The sequence below is a fragment of the Nylanderia fulva genome, unplaced genomic scaffold (assembly GCF_048542155.1).
Source record: "Nylanderia fulva isolate GAGA-0341 unplaced genomic scaffold, ASM4854215v1 Scaffold1, whole genome shotgun sequence".
In the NCBI taxonomy this organism is placed as follows: domain Eukaryota; kingdom Metazoa; phylum Arthropoda; class Insecta; order Hymenoptera; family Formicidae; genus Nylanderia; species Nylanderia fulva.
In genome coordinates, this window is record NW_028189192.1 from 4,443,673 (window position 1) to 4,465,903 (window position 22,231).

At 37.1% G+C, this 22,231-nt stretch overlaps 3 protein-coding genes across 5 annotated transcripts in view; 1 reads left to right on the top strand and 2 right to left on the bottom strand.

Moving 5' to 3' along the window:
* The window catches only part of LOC114928407 (zinc finger and BTB domain-containing protein 8A-like), a 72,453-nt gene extending 63,487 nt beyond the window's left edge, over window positions 1-8,966 (bottom strand). The window contains exons 1-2 of one of the 2 annotated variants that reach the window (XM_029299564.2): window positions 8,884-8,966; window positions 2,945-3,058 (exon numbers count right to left, since the gene is read on the bottom strand). The gene's annotated coding sequence lies outside the window, so the exon portion shown is untranslated. Of the gene's footprint in view, window positions 1-2,944; window positions 3,059-8,147; window positions 8,284-8,883 lie in introns of those variants that run through there. The other variant, XM_029299565.2, reaches the window with a different exon arrangement.
* Window positions 8,967-10,614: 1,648 nt separating this feature from the next.
* Window positions 10,615-22,231, top strand: part of qin (tudor domain-containing protein qin) — a 141,387-nt gene continuing 129,770 nt past the window's right edge. For both annotated transcript variants that reach the window (XM_085480237.1, XM_029299560.2), the window contains exons 1-5: window positions 10,615-11,129; window positions 11,784-12,068; window positions 12,153-12,235; window positions 12,324-12,527; window positions 12,615-12,695. In XM_085480237.1, the coding sequence (XP_085336363.1) occupies window positions 10,994-11,129; window positions 11,784-12,068; window positions 12,153-12,235; window positions 12,324-12,527; window positions 12,615-12,695 (789 nt within the window). In that variant the 5' untranslated portion in view covers window positions 10,615-10,993. The remainder of the gene's footprint in view (window positions 11,130-11,783; window positions 12,069-12,152; window positions 12,236-12,323; window positions 12,528-12,614; window positions 12,696-22,231) is intronic.
* LOC114928406 (uncharacterized) overlaps window positions 11,658-22,231 on the bottom strand; it is a 35,406-nt gene continuing 24,832 nt past the window's right edge. Inside the window, exons 2-3 of the mRNA XM_029299561.2 lie at window positions 13,884-15,373; window positions 11,658-13,534 (exon numbers count right to left, since the gene is read on the bottom strand). Of these exons, the coding sequence (XP_029155394.1) occupies window positions 13,199-13,534; window positions 13,884-15,373 (1,826 nt within the window). The 3' untranslated portion in view covers window positions 11,658-13,198. The remainder of the gene's footprint in view (window positions 13,535-13,883; window positions 15,374-22,231) is intronic.

Below are 22,231 nucleotides of genomic sequence, written 5' to 3' on the forward strand. Positions count from 1 at the left end.
GTAATGATCGCGCTCAAAGTTCGTCGATATAGTGACGATGGTGTTCCATCTCCGTCCTCGTTTTTCAACCGGAATTACACGATCCAATTCCTCCTCGTTCCTGTGTCATTTACTCCGCGGGAGCGTTCTTAAGGGACTTGTCCCGGAAACTAGCACACTCGCTCATCGCCGCTTATTCTTGCGCGATGAAAATCGCAGCTCCTCGCGTTCGTCATCAAAGTGTGACAGTAGCTTCTCTATATCCATCCCGGGGCGCACAAAAAGCGCACGCTAATGAATTTCGAAAGGGCTCGCAAACATTCGCTGATTACCCAATTCGTCATTCACGTGGACACAAATATTGGCCTCGTGTGGTGTGTGCGTGTATACCGTAAATATAATGACAAAATTGTCGAAAATCGTGGGATCTCGTTGTGGCCGGGCAATCGCGAGCTCCCGAAGAAAACTGCGAATTCGCATAAATAGAATAATTCAAAGAAAGCTCACGCACTCGATTCGAATTGATTATTCAATCATGATAATTACGAGATTTTTGTACTTGCAATTTTACAATTAATCGCGATACACAAATTCAGATTCACGATTACCATGCTTTACCCACCGCTAATTTACCAATTTTCTGTCTTTCCAAGATGATTGTTAGATGTTTTCTTCCTGAGTTCTTTGGCAAATCAAAAGAACGCGTGTCGTCAATTAGCGATGAATATTTAGATCGGCGACTCGAGGAATTTTCGTAAAAGAGGAATTGCAAACGCCAATAGTAACATGGTAAATAGCCAGATTCTTAATTCAAACACGACAACTTTATGTAACTTAATAATTGATATTTCTGAGATAAATATCACTCCATGTTAAACGAAACAATTTATTTAATTTGACGTGAACGATGAAAGTTTTCGTCGTTACATCAGCTTTCTATTGTTAAACAATATATATTCAACTCAATGTGGTATTTAATAGCAAGAACAATATATTATATTTATGCTTCATTTACAAAAATAAATGTATCACTTAATAAAGCAATGTCACTTGACAAGTTTAACTCTCCTATTTATTTTTAATTCGCGTGAAATCAAGCATTAATCGTGACATATCTGGACAATAGATTATTCATCTCATTTGTCCGTTTTTTTTTCATTTTCGAGTCATTGTACAGCGGTCTTTAAAGTGGAGTGTGTAATGTTTTTTCGAGCACGAGAATGATAGAAGAGAGCGGCGTGAAACGGGGTCTAGAGTAGAGTTTGCAATATGCATCCCTAATTATGATGACGGAGAAAAAGAGAGAGAGAGAACGAGAGAGAACGCGCGACTAGGCAAGGAAACTGGAGAGGAAATTAACGACGCCATTTCTTTTCTTTTTTAACGTCAATTTTATTGCGACTTCACAGGCAGATTCGTTTCCACTCCGGATAGCGAATGTCGACTCTTTTGATTGCCGGAGACCTGACGAAGCTACCCCGAAGACTTGAGATACGAGAGATACGAGACGAAGGCAAAGTAAACGTAGCTCGATAGCTCTTTTCTCTCTCGCACGCATATTTATTTCCCGTTGGATTCTCTCCTTCGCTCATTTCTGCGTCATCTCTCCCTTCCCATGTTTTCTACGCTGTCGCGCGCATATTCTTAGCCACTCATCCTCTACCGTTTCTTCTTTCGATTTACTGAGTTTCCACGCAATTCGATGCCTCGCGATTCCTCTTCGATTCTCGCACTTTAACGCGACGTTTGTATCGAGCTTCGCGACGATACCTATTATATGCGTGGCACCCGCACGACGATATCGTCGATAATGGCAATCGATGACGACTGTGCTTTTCTCTTTATGTTTCCTTTTTCACCGTTTTCTTTTTCCAGCACAACCCTTGCTTATTTCTTGGCGTTCGATCGAACTTTTCTGACTTCTTTCTCCATCATTTGTTGACTTTCGAGACGTCCAAAGTAGCGAGGTACCATGTTACCGCCGCGAAAATATTTAAAAAATTGAAGACATTAGTATAAAAAATAAAAGATTTATAAAAATCTATTTGTCCAAATAATTAAGAAATATTAAAAATCATATAATACATTATCTTTAACTGCATATACAAACTAAAAGCATTTTTTTAATGCAATTAACTCCAATAAGTATGTAAATTAAAATTCTATTATGCGGAAAAAATGTTTAACACGAAAATATAAATATTACACGTTTCAGAATATAGATCACCCTTGTTTATTATATATTATACGACAAACTTTCCATCTCTATCCTTCCATCTCGCTACCAGCTGGACGATCGATAAGTAATGTCATATATGCGCGTTACACGCAAGTCTTGTGGAATAATGCTGCAGTTTTAAACGAGCGTCAGCTCGAACGGGTCGAAAGAAAAGGAAATAACTGTATGAGAGATTACGGTTAAAGAATTGCAGTTTAAAGGAATATAAAAGAGAAGGACGAAAACATAGGAATAATATTGCGCTAACATCGACCCGACCTGTGCGCGAGCTGTCAAGATAATATCGCGCGAAATATCCTAGCCAGGTTTAACCGTTTAATGGACAGATACTATTGTATATATAATCCCGGCGGTCCGGGGTTGGTAAAGCTTCTGATTTTATACAAAGTTAAAAAGATTAATCTAACACTTCTCTCTATATAATAACTTTTCAGGAAAAGTTAAAAGCTTAATAGACGTCGTTGCATCTTTATGAGCTTTTACATCGAAAAAAAGGATAATGATAAAATATTTATAAAATGATCAAACGCGGGAGAGAAAAATACTGAACGGGAAGTCTTTTACTTCGTTTGAACTTTTATATACTCCATTCATCAAGTCGTTCACCGTGTGATCTATCAATTATTCATATCATTTGTTATTCATGCAGAAAAGTCTGGTACTAATAATCACCACTTAATTTTACTTGGCACTCAATCGTCTTTATTACTTACAAAGAAAACTCACCGCTAGAGAAGATCAGGACTCCGTTAACGACTCCGCGTTGACATCTGCATCAAAAATGTAATCGTAGATATTCTCGAAGCGTCGAAGAACTTTTAATAGAAACCCACGTGTTTCCTGGAAATGTCAAAAGTACTATGTCAAGTTTTAGAGTTTCTTCAATTTTTTATTCGAATAGAAATATAGTAAATTATTTTATTTTTAATGGACGTTTTACGTCCATTATTTAAAATTTCATGTATAAAAGTAAAACTCTCATCACAGAAATAACAACGAGACAAACAAGTAATCTGCTCGTTTTAATTGCGTCTGTCCATATATTTTCTCTTTTGTATGTGTTTCTCTTCCTCTATAGCTTAAATATCTTATTTCAAATATATAATATAATCGATGCAAGAGCGCAACGGTAATTGAAACATGTAAGTACATTGCACGATAAAGGTCATTCTGCAGTCTCATAGGGAGAGTGCGAATTTCGCTTTTATACAATCCCTCGATTCGCATGCGGGATTAATATAGGGAAATATATACACGACCGTTGATTGTTCCGGAGAAGTTAGCGAGGAATGCGACTACTCTTACGCGAATAGAAGATACATAACATGACTATATACAGGAGAAAGAGGAAAAGAGGAAGCGAGAGAGTACAACAAGTTCGATTGGGATCGGCGAGGCGGAAAAACGGCGCGGCAAGTAGTCGGCCCGTTCAGAATTCCGCAGGAATTCCCGGAGTCTCTTCCCCAATGGGTAATAACGAGGATTCAGCCTCGTTTATCACCACTTGTAGCTCCATCCCTGACCTGACCAGCCGCGCACCCACGAGCGGGATTTACCCCGGCTCATCCGCTCCACTCCCTCCCACGCTCGTGCGCGCGAGAGGGATGTAGCACATCCGAGGCATCCCCCGGTTTCTGTCTCGCTCTCGAACCACCCCGCCGCGACACGCGTACCCCCACACCTAACTCTCTCCCCCACGACCCCTTATTTTCAGTCGGTTCCGACCGACGCCTGCCACCTACCCCGGAAACGCTCTCGGCTCGGTTATAGCGAGCTGAGGGACGGAGTTGTAGTGAGGAAAGTTATCGTGTGCGCGTGTATACGTGTGACTATATATGTATGTGTGTGTATGTGCGCGCCCACGTGTATGACCGCTACACGAGCGAGGATCTTCGCCGCAAACGGTGAGTGCTTGTCGCTTGCACAAACGGAGAGCTTGGCTTGACCGATATCGTTAGCCTTTAAGGGCATAGGGTCGATGATGGATTCCAGGGAGCTCTAAGCGATATATCTAAGGTTTCTATATGTATTCAAGTTTTTTTGCGAAATAGACAATTATAAATTAATATGTAAAATAAATTGATATTTTATTTATTTTTTTTTTTTTTTAAGAAAGCAATTTGGAGAACATGTGTCAAGTTTTTAAAGATTTACGAAGGATTGATTTGTCTTGATTAATTAAAATTTTGACGTCGTTTACGCGGAAGTTCAGTCTCTGAATCGCAAAATCGCGCAGATTCTCAGTTTCCAGAATCTATGGAATTAATCTGTCAGCTTGATAGAAACTGTTATTTAGCCGCGATGCGGATAGATATAATATTCGCGTTGCCATACGCTCGCAACATCCGGAGTTGGAAGTTTCTTGCCGGGTAGCTATTTGCTGAAAAGGAGGACGAGAAGGCCAGGGATTGCGCAAAACCGTTCGCCGGCAGGATCTCGCGGCCGATCGCCGCTCCTCTCTCTGCTCCTTTGCCACGAAGGAGTCTCGGAGACTGTTCGCCAAAAACGAATTCCGTATATGTACGCGAAGCCCGAGCGATTCCGCCGTTCAAAACCGCATATATAAAATGCGACGACCTTCCACGGACTCGCGCTTTGCCGCATAAATTTCAGACGTTCTCCGACTACTACTCGTTCCTATCGAAACTTAAATTAACGAGATAATATCCAAATACGGTAAATAAATTGCACGAAAAAAATACAAGAGGTGGAATTAATTAATGGTGGACCGTCCGGGGTTATCTTACTCTTTTTTTCAATTATTAAATATATTTCTCTCGAGAAATAAAGACGTGTGCGACTTATCAGAAAGATCCTCGCACAGACACGACAGATTTGCAGATTTTCTTTTCTCTCCCGGCTTTCGATTCTGTATCCTAGAGCTAGCTGAGGTTTAAATGCATTTTAAAATTGCACGGCGAAGACGTGTAAACGGCCGGAAATATCTCGAACGAATCTAGACATCGCCTTTTATCTTTCAGTCTCCTCTTGTCGCTCCGCTCGCTCGTTCGTTGTGGCCGTTCGTTATTCCGTGAATAAATAATCGAGCGCGCGCGCGCGCGAAAGGCTGATGAAAATTTCAATCGATGGCTTTTCGCCCGTCCACTATTCCAAAATTATTCATCGATCTCTCGCTAACTCGACGCCACTCTCCTCCGATCTTTTCCGTGTCCCGATACCGTCGACGGTGACGACAATGATGGTTCTGAGAGAAGAAATCCCTCTCGACTCTGTTTAAGTATTTTATATAAAAAAAGCCGTATAATTCTCTCTTCTTTCTCAATAGATAATAAAAACGCAGTTCAGTTTTTTGAAAGATCTTCTGCGTCATTGATTTATCTCGATGTGCGTCTTTTCGGAATTTTATCAAACAACTTGAAGAAAGATCAAAATTAAATATACTTGTTATATATGTTAATAAGCAAAAGTTCCCGTCTCTAATTTACTCTTGTGCATCAAAAAATAACGAATTTATGAGATTTGTGCGAGAGATAGTCCGGTAAAAGCAAGAGAAGGACAGAGAGGACGAGGGAAGAGAGTCAACTTTGCGAACTCCCATCGTGTCACGTAGCACCTAATCTAGGTCAACGGAATTGAATTTAGAACCCAGGCTACCGTAGTTATATACCGCTCTGTAGGTTCAGCGTTGCTTCTTCGCACAGGCAAAGCGTTTCCGGGTTCATAGCGAAAAAGACGCAGCACAACATACACATAGCCTCTCTTGGATTCTGTTAGGTCGCGGCTGGACCAGAGTACGAGAGAGAAAAAGAGAGTTATAAGTTTTAAATTAACTGTACAATTCTTTATGAAGAAAATGGCAAGGATTTTTTAATCCACATTGCATACATACATATTTGTAAATATCTGTTTAAATGATTTTCAGGACTACTTTAAAAACTTTAGACATTAATATTATAATTGATATATCTTATAACAGTTTCTATTAAATATTAAGACATTAGGTATAAAATATATCGTTATAAAAGCAATATTTTACTTACGTGATAATTATTACAAATGAATTAACTAGATTAAATATTAATAAAAGTTATTTAAAAGACAATCTTTCTGATGATATTGTCACACACATTATTAAAAATTTATATATTTTGTTCTAAAAAATTAAATAAAAAATAAAATTTTTCTAGATATCTAAAATTTATCTTCATCACGGAAAACAAAAATTAATTGCTGTAATTAAATTTTAGCTGTTCCTACATTAATACATAAAATTTAGTTATCATGCCTAAATTTTAGTTATGATATCTAATATTTTTTAGCTACAGAATAATCTATTAAACTATAGTTGAAGTATTAGTTACCACTATAATTTAGGCATTATAATTAAATTTCATGTATAATATAGACACAATTAAAATTTAGTTATAGTAGTTAATTTTTGTTTTTCGTGATGCGGATAAATTTTAGATATCTAGAAAAATGTTATTTCTTTATTTCATTTTTTAGAAAAACATATAAAAATTAATTAATATAAAAATTTTTAATGATGTGTATGAATATCACGCAAAAGAGAAATAGAATTCTCCGTTAAACTATACCTAAAAATATTAGTTACCATAGTTAAAATTTAGGTATAATAATTAATATCTATAGTTAAAAAATATTATAGCTCTCATAGCTAAAATTTAGTTGCATGATAACTATAAATTGCAGATTGTAAATATATCAAGAGAATTAAAATTTAGCTATGGTAGTTAATTTTTTTCCGTGTAATAATAAAAAAAATTGTTCCAATACATCTTACATATATCGATATATCGCGTGTACGTGCAACTGCGTTGCACATAATTATGTGAAATATAAATTTTGAAAACTGCCTACGCGCCTAGAGAATCGATGCTGCGGAAAGAGAGTAGAACAAGACTAGTGCCGCTAATACCTCGTCGATGTAGTGGTACGTAACGGGACCTAATAATCGATACGCCCTTTCATCCTCGCAAAACGAGCGAGCGAGCGCGAGAATCAGCTGTCGACTCTCGGCTGGTATCTTATTCGTCTCGCTTCCGTTCGTTTCCTTATGAGAACCCGACACGTACGCACATGTAATCTCTCTCTCTCTCTCTCCTTTTCTTCGTAGATAGACTCCCGCAAAACGGATCGTATACAATGCGCGCGCGCTTCCTCGTTCCTCGCGCGGCGTATAACATACGGCCCCGAGGCCTTCCTTCGTCGTCGCATTTACAGAGCAGAGAATTCCGGGAGCGGAACGCGCTGCGTCTCTCCCGGGCAGGCAGGGAAATAATAGCCGAGTGATAGAGTCGAGCGCGGGGAATTTTTATGGTTAAATCGATGTTGCACACGCGGCGCGGCTCGCGAGCGGGAGATGGAGAACGTCGCGGAACCAGCGAAATGAGTAGGAAAGAGATAGAAAGACAGAGAGAGAAGAGAAGATTTCTATTCTCGAAGAGAGAGAGAGAGAGGGTGCTAGAAATCTGGGGCGGGGATAGATAGATCCGGGCTTCGTGCTCTCTCTCCCTCTCTCTCTGTACGCGACCTTGAATGCCAGCCAGCCTAGACCTTGCCTTCGCTCTTTCGCTTGCTCGTTCGTCTAGTCCAGAGAGGCCGTGTGACTGTTGTTTCAAGTAACAGCGACGACGATGACGACGGGTCCTCTCTTTCTCTCGTTTGCTCTTGATGATACTGTCTCGCTCTCTCGCGCCGATTACGTAAAAGAGATCGCGATAGAACGGCGTTCAAAGGACACACCAAGGAACGGAATTACGTTCTTTCTGTAAATCGCGAAACGAAGATGTATGACGTCCGGTCGCGTTGCGTTACAACGAACGAATCTATTTATATATTTCGAGGCTCGCGCGAGAGCGTAAAATCGCAGCGAAGAATTCGAACAATTTGACAACAGTCGCTCTTAATCGCTCGTGATAATTGAGAAATACTTAAATACAGATACCTTTCGAAGACAGATCCCGTCCGAAGGAAATTGAATCGCTAAATGGTAGCCGTTGGTCGACAATCCAATCTAAAAGTTTTCTCGAAACACAGGAGAACGCCTCCGGGAGAGACGAAGACGACCGTTCTGAAATTGGCGCCGGAACGGGGCCGATCGATCAATGACGATGAGAGAGACGTAGATGGGCGGGCGGGAAGAATCCAGCATTTCTCGACCGTCGCGATATTATTAATGACGCGAGAATTTCGGAGGCTTTTTTTTAGAGAATCTCGCGTCTCTTTCTCTTAGGTTCGATTTTTACTTGACACTTTGACGCTGAATTTCAGCGTTAAAAGACACGTCAGGTGGTCAAAATTGACAAATTGGTATTTTTATCCTTATTTTTGATCACGTGACGTCTTTTGACGCTGAAATTCAGCATCAGGTAAAAATCCAGCCTTACGCCGACAATATATATATATATATATGTTAATTTCGATCGACATGCGGTGAAAACTCAACGTTGCGTGGAGAAGACAGAAAGAGACGGAGAACGGACTTGGAAAGATCGCGGAAAAAGGGAAGGAGAAGGAAGGCGGAAAAGCATCCCGCGATTCTGCTGCTCGCTGGAGCGATCGTTCCCCGGGTGGGAAATCATAACGGACCCTCGGGCCGGCGACCGAGCGGGCCGCGCCTAGACCAGACGGATATAGCCGACATAGTCGTGTATCGTCCGCTCTATCTCTACCCCACTTACCTTTTTGCATTTTTTCACCAAGTAGCGCGACGTCGAATCCCGCCAGTCGAATCGCCAGTGGCATCTGTGCTCGAACTATCCAGAATCGCGAATGATCAAGAGATCGAACCGCGCGATTATTTCCCAACGAACTACTCCGATCGCTCGCCAGGTAGCAGCAGCGACCTAGATCGTCGATCGAACTGTCTTTTTCGCGTTGAAAATTGAGATTGAGGATTAAAGAAATTTGAACCAATCAGGAGGCGGACAACAAATTAATTCCTTTTTAGTGCCGATTAGTCGAATATCGATTTTGAATCTTTAATTTGTAGTCCGATACGGGCTTTAAAGCCTATCCAGACAAATATTATAATAATATTCTGACTATCCAAATAAATTTGCATAGGTGCATAATGCATATGCATAACAAAATTAACTAATCAAATATCTAATATAGAATGCTTCCTCCTACTAGACAAACGATTAATTCTTCATAATGCATAATATTGCATATGCAGAATTAATCGTTCATCTAGTAGGAAGAAGCATTCCATATTCGATATTTCATTAGTTAATCTTGTTATGCATATATAACAGCACGCATATCTCGAAGGCGTTCAGAGAAGATCCTGAGAATGTTCGAATGTCCCTCTGCGGTTATCCTCTGAATATCCTCGGAATGTCTTTCGGATAAGTTGTACTATTAGGGATGCATATGCACCTGTGTAAATTTATTTGGATAGTCTCTTAAGATCGTCTTATTCGCGTGTTTCTTGAAAACTGATCTCTTTGTTGCAATTGCAGCTGCATATGCAGAATATTCTTATGTAATATATACGATTTTTTTGGTCAATTTGTATTTAAATTTATATTATTATTTGTTCAAAATACAAAGGATTAACTACGAGATTTTTGTGAATGTATCTCTATTTTCTGAAATATATTTATATTTTATTATTATTTCCTTAATTTCAAATGTTGAATTATTTCACGTTAATGTATTAATATATAGAGATGAATATAGAAATAGAAAGACATTGATTAATTTAATATTATATATGCTGCACGAATCTCAATTCATTATAAAAATTTGAATTATAGCGATGAATAACTTTAATTTTCAAAACCTGAAAAATTTCGTATGTCTATTTTATGTTTATAACATATAAATCGACCAATCATAGTTAAGAATGTAAATTTACAAATACTCGATCGTGATTGGTCAACAGTTTATTAACATTGTGATATTACTTATATTGCTTTATGTTTTATGGTCTATGTATAATCGCAGTATGGAAAACATCGGGAGGAATTTCAGATTTCGAAAATTATTCGTAATCCAGATTTAAACTGATAATCGAGGTCCATGCAGCATCAAAACATGTTAAAATTGGTAAATCTATTAATATTTCTATCGATCGATCGATATATATATTAAGGTACGTACAATTTCATTTCATATTAATAAAATCATTAATAATAAATGGGGTTAAATATATCAGAAACATCAATAATAGAGATAAAGTTAAATATATGCAACTCTGTCTCTTTATCTGAAAAATAAAGAATTCACATATTAAAAATATATTTCGCTTCTCTCGACTGAATAAATTCCGATAAAAAAATAGACACGATAGAGAGAATAATGCGAATAATGCGGATTGAACGTGAAGTTGCTATGGTTACAGGACTGTTTGTTTCGCGCCAAAGTTGGCCGCCATCATAACGCACTTGTGATACGTAAATAATAGTATATCGCACGCATAAAAATAATATAATAAACCTACATAATTCGATCGCCTTGTGTCGCGGACATCAACAAAGAATGTTTTCATTCTTCGAAAAGTTCGATTCCATACACAAATACAATACGGTCGGTGAAGTAAACAAAAACGAGACGAACACATAAAGAAGAAAGAGGAGATAAGATAAACACCGCAAGTGCTCATGGGTAGCTACAGACTAGTGCGGCGATAGTAGTCGTCGTTTCAAACGTGTCGTGTCGTATCAGCGAACCGCGTTTTCTTCCTCGACGGTTCTTCGAGACAGACGAACTCGTCGAGCGAGCGTGGTCCAGAAGGACCTTCGTCGGGAGAAATTGCGAGTTTCGTTTCCTCTTCCTGCGTACAGAATGTATCCGCACGCGAGGGAAGTGTCGTGCCTGAAATCTTTGCCGGACCGGTCATTGTCACCTTGCTTCAGCGTTCCCGGCACGAAGCTGAAGAACGTCAATTGCGTTGGCTGTAAACAGGGATTCTACGTGTCAGGTAATTTTCAGCTTTTAGATGGCTTTTCTCCGGTGTCGCGTATATACGTACGCGTATTGATTCCTACGCCGGTGTCAGGAAAATACCGGCGTCGTCGCGTTGTTCGAAGTCGACCGTACGATCGCATCCTCTCGCCGATATGTGTACATATATATTTTGTGCGATAAATGTAAACAATGCTGGCGAAAACAATTGTTTTTTGATCGATAACGCGAATACTCACGACAGGACGTCAGAGAGGTTAGAATTCCTTGTGAGCGAGAATTCTGCGAATTAGATATCTTTCACACTTGTTCAAAGGTTGAATGAAAAAACAAATACAATATTTGAAGCTGATTGAGAAAACTTTTTTTTTTTTTTTTTTTTTTTTTTTTTAGATAGGAAAAATTTTATCACAATATTATTTCCTGTAATAAGAAAAAAAATAATAAAATACATGATATCAAAAGGCAGAGATATTTTTATACACAATTATATTTTATATATCATACAATACAATTTTAATAAAAACTGACAAATATCTTTTCTGTATTCTATTATTATATAAGTGAAAAATGTATAGCTTATGTAACTTATATTCTTATATTATGAAATAGATTATAATAAATAATTCATGTAGATCAAAACGTAGAAAGAATGTCAAAATTGTTACAGATTTTATAAAACTGAGCACGTCTATACAGAAAGGAACCCATATACCTTTGTTATTGAATTGCGGACATCCAATATGCAATAAATGTATCAAGTATAAGAAAGTTCAAAAGTGCTCTTTGTGTAACAAAAACATTGAGGAAGCTGGCAATGAGAAACTCCTGCCGTTGAATTTGTACACACTAGGGCTGATTGTCTCATCATATAATCGTATATTAGAAAATGACGATGAAGAATTTTCATTTTCTCACAGACTATCTGCACAGTTACGTCAGATATCAAAGCAAGGTTAGAAAGTTAGCACATTATTATACTAAATAAAATAACTTTGTAAACAAGAAAAGAAATTTAATTTATTCTTTCTGTTTATAGGATGTTGCCATGAATGTGGAAATCAAGCTAGCGTAAACTGTCCGCAATGTGTGGCTCTCTATTGTCATTGCTGTTATTCAAAAGTAAATCAATATATTTTTTATAAGAGAAATACTTATAATTAATTAAATGTGTCATATATTTTATGATTTTGTTTTATGTTCTTTATAGATTCATGGAAGAGCACTGCAGAGCCACACACAAGTTCTTATATCTGACGGAAGCTCCCATAATTCTGCTGCAATGCTAAATAGCTGTTCGTCAACATGTTATGAACCATTAAACTATTTTTGTAATGACTGTAATGTGGCTTGTTGTTCTAATTGTACTTTGCGCTTACACAAACTGCATGATTTTGAGACATTATTAGAAAAGGTTAGTAATCACGTTACTTAAATTATAAGAAATGATTATGCATTATTGCAAAAAAATTTAAATGCTGATGTGTTTTATTATTTACAGAACCAGATCCTGCTACCCGAGTTTAATCAGATTTACATGGACATCGAGGAGACGCTGTTGCGAGTTAGCCAGACAAAAGAGGTGAGTTCCTATTTTTATTGAATGTCTTTTTTGATGAGAAATGGAACGGATAATTTGTATATATCCATATAAACAAAATATTACAAGATATATATGTCATGCAGTAATAGAAATAAATATAGGCCAGATAAGCTAATAGAAATAAAGCTCCGTAAGATAGGCGAGCATTTTCGGTGATATATAGAGTACACAATACGCATATATGACTAGAGATAATAGAAGAAATATATAATACGTCATCAGCCATTTCATACCCGTAACAGACTGTGAGATAATCTTATTATTTTTCCGCACGAGAATATTGTAATTCTCTCATTATCTCGCGCATTAAAATAACTTATAACTCTATCATATATATATTGCACTTTTCCGAATCTGCAAGCCTTTTGGCTTCGTCATCTTATACATTTACGATTTTTGCTTTATATATTATAATGGCAACAAGTCAGGTATCATATGTTAAGGCTAAATTATTTAGCACATAACGCTTTAATTAAACGCGTCTACTCTTCATCGTTTGACGTTTGAGATTTGTCTTTATGCTTGCCTTTCTCCTCTTGCTGGTTTTTTAATTTCTTCTCCTTCAGTTTTGCCTCCATCTCTTTGAACTTGAGTTCCAAGTATCGATCTACTTCCGGGCCGGTAAAATCCTCGGGAAACTTGGGCATAATTGGCAGGATATATTTGTACAGTCTCTCGTTTAAAACGTATAGTTGAGTAGTCGTCTCGCATTTTACATTGAACCACCAATCACAGGTCAACGCTACCTGACTAAATATTGTGCCGTTTGGACATAAGAACGACGATTTACCACCATTGAGATCGCAATAATGCCATACCTGAAAAACGATATTAATTCGATATTTTAAATAATGTAAAACCGTGAATATAAAATTTAAAAAACTCGAAAAAATTGTGAGAAAATAAAAGGCATATAAAGACTCACAAATTAAAAAAAAAAAATATTTTGCAGCCATTTTATTTGCAAACTCGGAAATTAAAAATATACATTTAAATATAAAAAGCTTATATATTATTTTAAATATAAATAAATATATAATTATATATTTTTTTATAATAATATATATAATTATTTATATATTACATATTTAAATTGTTATATATATATATATATATATATATATATATATATATATTATTAAATATATTTATTATGTATATACTCACTTGACATCTCGTCGCTGGATCGCCGAAGAATCCTTTATATCTTTGATTTTTACAATTGAAATCGGTTTCCGGTATAATTGCGTACGCCGGATAGTCGACATGGGGTTTTCCGCGCGTTGCACCGTATTTCAAGGGTGTTTTCGGTTTTGGCTGCGTAATTTCATTAGGCGCCACATATTCCTGACTTATAGATGCCTCGGTAGAAATCGGCAAAGTGTATCGTTCGTCCTCTAGGATATCGCCACTAAGATCTTCCGTAATCTCGTAGGTGTGCACAGTCGTATCAGGTCTGGGGGTTGGCCTCAATCTTTGCTGCTTGGATTCGTTTGAAATATCCTGAACATAAGGGACGTAATATTCCACCTTGTCATCCTTTATGTGATTTATATTGTAATCTGGTTGTACCGGGGTTTTGATCCGAACGTTGTCGTCGTCCTCCGTTGCCTTGTATCTTTCGGGATCATCGGTGATCAATAGCGGATTCGGTGTCACCTGGAAACTCGTCTCGGTAATCACTTTTGGCCGCGTATTTATTTTCGGTTTGTAATTGTTCAATCTAGGCGGAGACAATAACGGTTCTTGCGGCTGCGGTACATTTTTTTGCCGCGAATTGTGCAGAATATTGAGAATCTCCATTAATGTCTTGATACTGCTGTCGATGTTGTCTTTGTTCAACATCTCCGGCAGTCGTTCGCTCAACTGAAAACTTTCGATTAAATTGTTCAGACTCGGTTTCGGATAAACTTGCGAGATGACGGACGACGATTTCATCGACGACTGCATGTTGGTGTGTACCGGCGGCGGGATGTACCTCAAACCGTTGAATTCTTTACTAGGGTAGTTAACGATAATATTCGGTATCTGCGCCGTATCCTGGTCATAATCGTCCTGCGGGTTGCCAAGCAGCGGTTTCTTAATCAAGTGTTGCTCTCGCGCGGGAGCGGGAGGTCTCAGAGGTCTCGTAGTGGCGAAATATCGATTTTCCTCGTGCAAGATCTGAGTGGAAGGCGTGGTGATCTCAGGATAGGTATTTTCCACCTGATAGAGCTGATAGGACGGAGTGGAATAGTCAGCATAGTTGATCTTAGCGCTATACTTGACCGGTGTGAAGTAGTCGTTGTCACCTCCGATGTTTCTGGGATCGAATTGCACGGACGGAACAAACTTCTTGTCCTGGCCGGGTGAATTGACACGATATTTGTGAGTTCCTCGCCTCGGCACGTCGCTGAGCCGAGTCAAAGGATGCGGCGGCGAGGGTTTTCGGAACAAGTGGGTCGATGGATCTTTTGCGTAATTTTGCTCCAACGTAGTCGGGACGGGCAAGTAGTTGTTGGCAACGTAGAAAGTCATGTAGGGTATCAATCTCCGATATCTCTCCTTGAACGTTGTCAGATTCATGTTGGCGAATAACTCTTCTCCGTCATTCTCGAAAATCACATCTAAATTTGCCGGCTCCGATGCTGCGAAGCTTCGCATTAAGCAAACTGCAACTGAAAAAAAGAAATCTCTTTTTATTATTATCGTCATTTTTGAACAAATGTTTCATTGCATTTTATATCCAATTTTTGGAGAAACAAGACGCATAATAAAATTAGATCTTGAAATTTAAAATTCGGACCAATCTCGCGAATTTGTTGCAAAACAGTATAGTATAGTTTTAGCGAAAGAAGGCAGAGAGAAAATTAGAGATAACGCGATATGTCTAAAACGTTTCGACAAAGACGAATCGAGGAAAAGAGGAGAAGATTGGTCGAGAGTTGAAGTTGAGTCTGGCGATCTAGATGCAGAACCGGTGAATCGGTACATTTTAGCGGTTGCATCGGTTGAACGTGCCAGGGCGCGAATATACCCTCTTCGCCACAGGAATACCGATATACGCGCACTCGTTGCCTATATTCTATCTCGCTATCTCGTGGCACGTACAAAAGCACTGGCCAGCTCTCCGAATATTTTCCTTCTAATTTAATTTTACCTGGTGGAGAGCGCGCGTTACCTCGCACATTTCCGAGGACGAGAGAAGAGACCGAGATGGGGATGGATCGCGTGATAGCTTTTCGAGGGGTCGATTAGAGATGTAGGTATTTCGCGCGATGCACTGGAATGTTGAATACGGAAATTTTTTTCTCCATCTCGCGTCTGATATACTTCTCGTTTAACAATAAAATTTTTTAATCGATCGTGTTTTACATTTTATTTGCGTTTACCAACTAAGTTTTTGAACGAACAATTAAATCTTTTATGTATATAAAGCATTCTAGAAATGCGTAAAAGTTAATACATAATTACTTTGACTTATTTATTCACTAAACAGCACGGTAAGTTTTCTAATGAGAGTAATTGTATATCATGTTACTGTATATTTTAGTCTACAATATATATATATAATTGTTTCTATTTGAATAATTTTATCATTTGTTCATATACTATTTTACTGGCAAAATTAATAATTAAGAAAGTAATTACACACTGAAAATTTAATTTCTTCATTATCTATAATATAAATTTTTATATTTCGTGCGTGATGCACGAATACATCAAATTATTTGAAACTTTCTAACAAAAATCAATTTTTATAGAAAGTAACATTAACATATAGGAAAAATTAGTATATAGCTAAATTTTAGCTGTCCCTATATTACATAGGAAATTTAGTTATCTGTCTAAATTTTAGCTATGATAGCTAATATTTTTAGCTATCGAATTCTCTGTTAAACTACAGCTAAAAAATATTAATTACCATAACTGAAAAGGCAAGATAACTAAATTTCAGGTTGCAATATAAGAATAGTTAAAATTTAACTATGGTAGTTACTTTTTTTCCGTGAAAAAATCATATATTAAAATTTTCAATTTTTTTTCCACAATATAAAATCTTATTACGATGATAGATTATTCAAATCGTTAAAATCTGCAATTGTCGAGCTTGATCATATCATTTTTTTAAGAATCGAACGAATCACACGTGCTAATTTTCTACGGCACTGTCTTCGTTCATTCCATAGATATTCTTCACGCAGGCGAAACACCTCGCGAATATATCCTCGTTCACTTTTCAATTTGCGAGCTCTCGTCACATCGTCCGGCTGGCGATATTGCAATATGAAACGCGAAGGGGTTGCGGGGAATATGGAATAGCAGAGTGTACAGTCCAAGTGCCGGATATAAACCTGCCTCACTTAGACTCGCCATGAATTTTTATAAACCGATTATTTAGCGTCGATGTAACAAAGTGCAGCGCGTTCGCTGAAAGAGCATCGTCGGTGTTTCGAGCCGACGATGCACATCAAAGGGTTGCACGTTTCAACCCCGTATATTTCTCCCTCTCGCTCTCCCTCTATCTTTCTCTCGTTTCTCTTTCTCTCCTGCGGATTACATACAGTTATATACACCGGTCCCGACCTGGAAATCCAATTCGATTCTGCATGAAATGAGTCTGGAAACTCTGTTCGCGGCGCGGCGCGCTTTATTAATCCTGTCAGCGTGAAACATGATTGAAAAATTCGCAAAGCGCGTGTGCATGCGATCTCTAAGAGACGCTCAACTTGAACATTTTCAAAGGACGATGCGACATCATTCGTGGAATGTATTTTCCGTGCCGTATATACAAAGAGACTCTCGATCGCGCGTCTTCGATGTCACGGAGAAAAATGTTTCGCACAAATCCGTCTTGAAATGCGGCGTTTAAATCGGAATCAAAAGGAAATCTTTCGTTTCTATCGTATCTTACATATTGCATTATTCAGATTTAAAAAGAGATTATCCGAAAAATTACGCATATCGTATCGATTACGTTAAAGAATGAATATTAACGATTGTATAGTCAAGACGAGAACACAAATGAATTTTATCAACATCCGACTTATTTATTATAAAAATTAGAATCTTTATTTTTCTTCGTACGACAATACCAAAGACGGTTGCCGCAATAAATAAAACAATTATTCCTTAAATTGGATCTCAGTCAGATCCAATTTCGACAATTCGATTCAGATATTTCGATTGCTTTCTCTCTTCTTATTGTTAGTCGTCGCCGATGTCTCCGATTTTTTTTCTGTTTTCTCCTTTTGTCCTCGCGACGATGTTTGTTCGATCGACGAAATTCTAACTTGTATTCTGCGTTGCGCAACATCTATTGTATGTATCACGCAAAAGTACAACACGATCTGGATGGGATGTCGTGTCGATCCATTGGTAACCCGATACGGAATATTAATTGACGGGTATTGGTCTCCCGGATTACGTTATTTCAAACGCACGTGACTGGGAAGCTCGACGGACGCATCGAGAGGGAGAAAGGGAGAGGAAAGAGAGAGAACTGCGAAATATATAAATGTAGCCAAAATACGAACATTGCTTTGTGCTTTTTCGTTTTTAAAATTCTAAAATTTAATTACAAGTTCCTCTGAATACACGTGATATCTAATTAATTTTCGAGCATTTAATACGGAACAGTATATGAGGTCTGCCTGTTTTCGCGGCAATTCGGTATATAATGAACACCCTCGCTCTCGTCTCTGCAGTACGCGACATTCGTAATGTAGAACATAGCATTCAGCAAAAACTAACTGCTACAAATAATTGATGCCGCTACGGTGCGCGATGGACGGAAAACCCACCCTCGAAGCTCCCAATCGCGCGTGGCTGAAATTACTGCGTGTGTCACTTTATTTATTGCACGGACACGAGACAAAAGGGCCTGCCGCGCGACACCAGCGGTGCAATATGCGCTGGGAAAATAAAGCCATTTTTCATTCTTGGTCGCGAGGACGGAAATTCTTAATGAGTGAAATATCGCGACTGCCACTCGACATCGGAGAAACATGGCGTGTTGCTGAGCATTTGAAATCGAAATAGTTTCAAGAGGTCTTTGCTAATAATATTATTGAATTTCTCATCCTATGATTTATTTATAAAATTCAGTATAATAATTGGAGAAATTTTAATATATATATATATATATATATATATATATATATATATATATATATATATATAGAAGAAAATGTAAAAATATGAAAATTTTTATTTTATTTATTATTCGTTGATTATATGTTTGATTTCAGTTAAGATTTCCATTTACCTTATGTATTTTAATAATTTATTTAGAACATTTCGTATATTTATTAAGAACATTTCGTATATTTTCCGTATTTTTGTACATAATTTTTATATTTTTTTATAAATCATAGGATAGATACTTCAACATTTTATAAAATAAATTATCCAATTCTTTTAATAATTAGATTCTTTAATACATTTTTCTTTAGCGAAAATATCGAAGGAAATTATTTATTGTAAAAAAACTTTTTTTAACACACATACATATATACATATACTATATCTTCACAATTAAACTTAAATTATAAGATTTTGTTAAAGTAAATTTTATTTAAAAAACTTTAATTGAAAACTATTTCGTCATTTAAAAAATTCTGTTTTGATTGTAACTCATTTTTTATTATGACTCAAAAATTATTTATGCTTCGATATTTTTACTTTGAAAGAAAAAATGGTTAAGGAACTTGCCATTAAAGGGACTTGTGACTTGTGAAATTTTCGAGACTTTACATAAAATTGCTTACGTAAGAGTTATACTTATATAATTCGTATATTTCATAATTGTGTATTTACTGCTATTGTATCGAGTCTGTCGGCAATATTATGTCGCTACCGATGCATACGTTATTTTAAATTTAAGATTACATATGCAATGAACATTCTCTCGCTTTAAAGCGAAAGGAAGGTGCGCATTTTTTTTCTCGCAATGCAGTCACATACAAATAAGCACGAAAATATTTATACGCATGCGATATCGAAGCGAAATCGTGATTTATCATCGATTATTTTGACTTGTCTCGTGAAATCGTCGCTAAACATAATTCACATATGGGGTATGTATATCACTGACGAAATGAACGAGAAGGAAAAGCAAGATCACAATCGCGAGACACACAAGAAAAAATCTGTTGAATAATACATTAAAAAAATTGAGTACCAATAATTTATCAACAAAATTAAAGAAATTTTCCCTCGATATAAATAATAATAAATCTGCATTCGATTAACTCGTGGAAGTCTAATGATAAAAATATAATATGATAGTTTTATTTATTAACACATGCATATATCTGTATACATTAGTACGGAAATTTTAAACATTTTCTTATAAAACATTATATATTTTTTTCGAATTTAAACATTTATTCAGTTTTAATTATATTTTTAACATTAATTTTATCAACAAGTCGGTAATTTAGCTTCTAACTGAATATTATAAGTCATAAAAAATATATAGTAGCATATATATTTTTATTTATAATGCGAAAAACATATAAATTCTTATCGGATGTTTTTTACTTTTTTTACATTTGCTCGTATCTGATGTCATATATATATATAGGGATGAATTTTTTTTGGCGTTCTCGTTAGAGAATTCTCTAAAATGCCTCGGAATTTCTATTCGAACTTCACACGTACTTTGCCGCAAATTACGTTAATACGCGTTTCTACGGTTTACAGTTGACCCGTCTGAGCTTTCCGAAAATTTAGAAAAGCGTAGGTATGCTTTGCACATCATTTAATTAAAGCCGGAAAACGAGCTGCGTAATGACATTCGCGCGCGCATGAGGGTTCGTTGCGTTTCGATGCCGTGAACCAGCTAGACTTTCTTGGATACAAACCAGAACAGGGTCGACCGAGCGATTCGACTAGAGAATTTGTGCGCATGCAAATGTTCGTCGGAGTATCTCTAGTCTTGTTGCATTGCATCGTGGTTAGTTGTAACCGTTAGTGAACCTTAAGGGGATACAAAGCGGTGAAATTGGACGGAACAAGAACCGAAATGTAAGATAGTTAGAATAGGAACGCCGTATATGTGTGTGTATCATTTGGGTATTTCTGGGATATCAAGGAATGGTTTTCACTTTGCAAACACTTGCATTGGGTATTATTAAGGATAAGGAAAAATTTCGAGAGCCCCTCCTGAGATAAATTCTTATTTTTATTTTCCACATTTTTATCAATATCTCGTGATTTCTATTCAATATCAGAAAAATTAAGCAATTCAATATTCATATATTCTAATCCGTGCTTTTTTAACTTTGCAAAAATTTAAAAGTAAAGATACTTTTCTTTATTAATTTTTTAAATATAATACGGGTAGTACGATATTTTGCAGAGGGCTGCATCTGTTTCGCGATATCGTATTATTATTGACATAATCGTTCTCGGGATTGCCGTTTGATGCATCATTCCACGTGCCTCTTTGGCGAATTGCGATTAGCTTGATTGGCTCGGTCAAACCCATATGCGGTCAATGATTAAATAGAAACTATAGAGTTACCTATCGGAAATGGCGGTCTATAATCGCTCTAGCTCCAAGTTTAGCGGAAAATGTGCAAACGTCAACAGATAATCGACCGCTTCGGTTACACTAGTCACAGCGTTCTCACGCGAGCGACCAATCGATCCGACAGTGATACTTCCTGTTCCTAACTTTGATCTTAATCACACTTATACAGTGAGCTCTAACTTTCCGCAATTCTCGCGGCAACTTTCTCTTTTTCACATAAAACGAAGATTTGAAATTCGACATATATCTCAAGAATTCGATGATTTACTAATTGAGCAAAAATTTAAATGCTTCTCTTTAATTTAAATACGGTTTTTAATTTGCGAGGCACTCATACACAGTCGCGAAACGATGTCGTAAAAATTTAAGTTTGCTTTCGCTTCGGACAAGGTGAGACGAATTTATAGCTCTAATAAAAAAGAAGAATTTGGACGCTGTCAAAGGAAAAGTACGTTATTAAAGTGAAGGGAAGAAAAATTTGCACTTTATTATGATTTATGTGTGTCTCTAACTATATATCAATGTTTGTTTGCTTGCCTTTTGAATTCGCAATGTCTGTCGGTACAATCGCGCAAAATCAATCGATTCAGGAGAAACGTCATATTCTCCCCTCGAGGATCGTATTATTATTCAAAGACTGGCTCGGTGTAGCGTTACAATTGCAGTAACCCCGAAGAATAGCAATGTGTCCTTAATGAACTCCGTCTATAGCCGCGTGCACGTTTACATTGAATTGTATAAACCGCGACAGGAGATTCGCGAATAGCCGCAGGTCGGCACATTAAATTCATTAGCCCAAGTCTACCTGAAAATCTTTGTGTTTATCGGGACAAAGGAAACAGCGGTATTTTCAAGAGGGAATTCGATGATCAGCAGTTTCATTGCATCGATAGAGATGGCGCCAAATATATGGAGATTGCGTTTTATTGTGTTTTCACACATTCGCAATGTCGAATTCGAATTCTTTCGAATTCAATTTGATAATGCAAAATTCGTT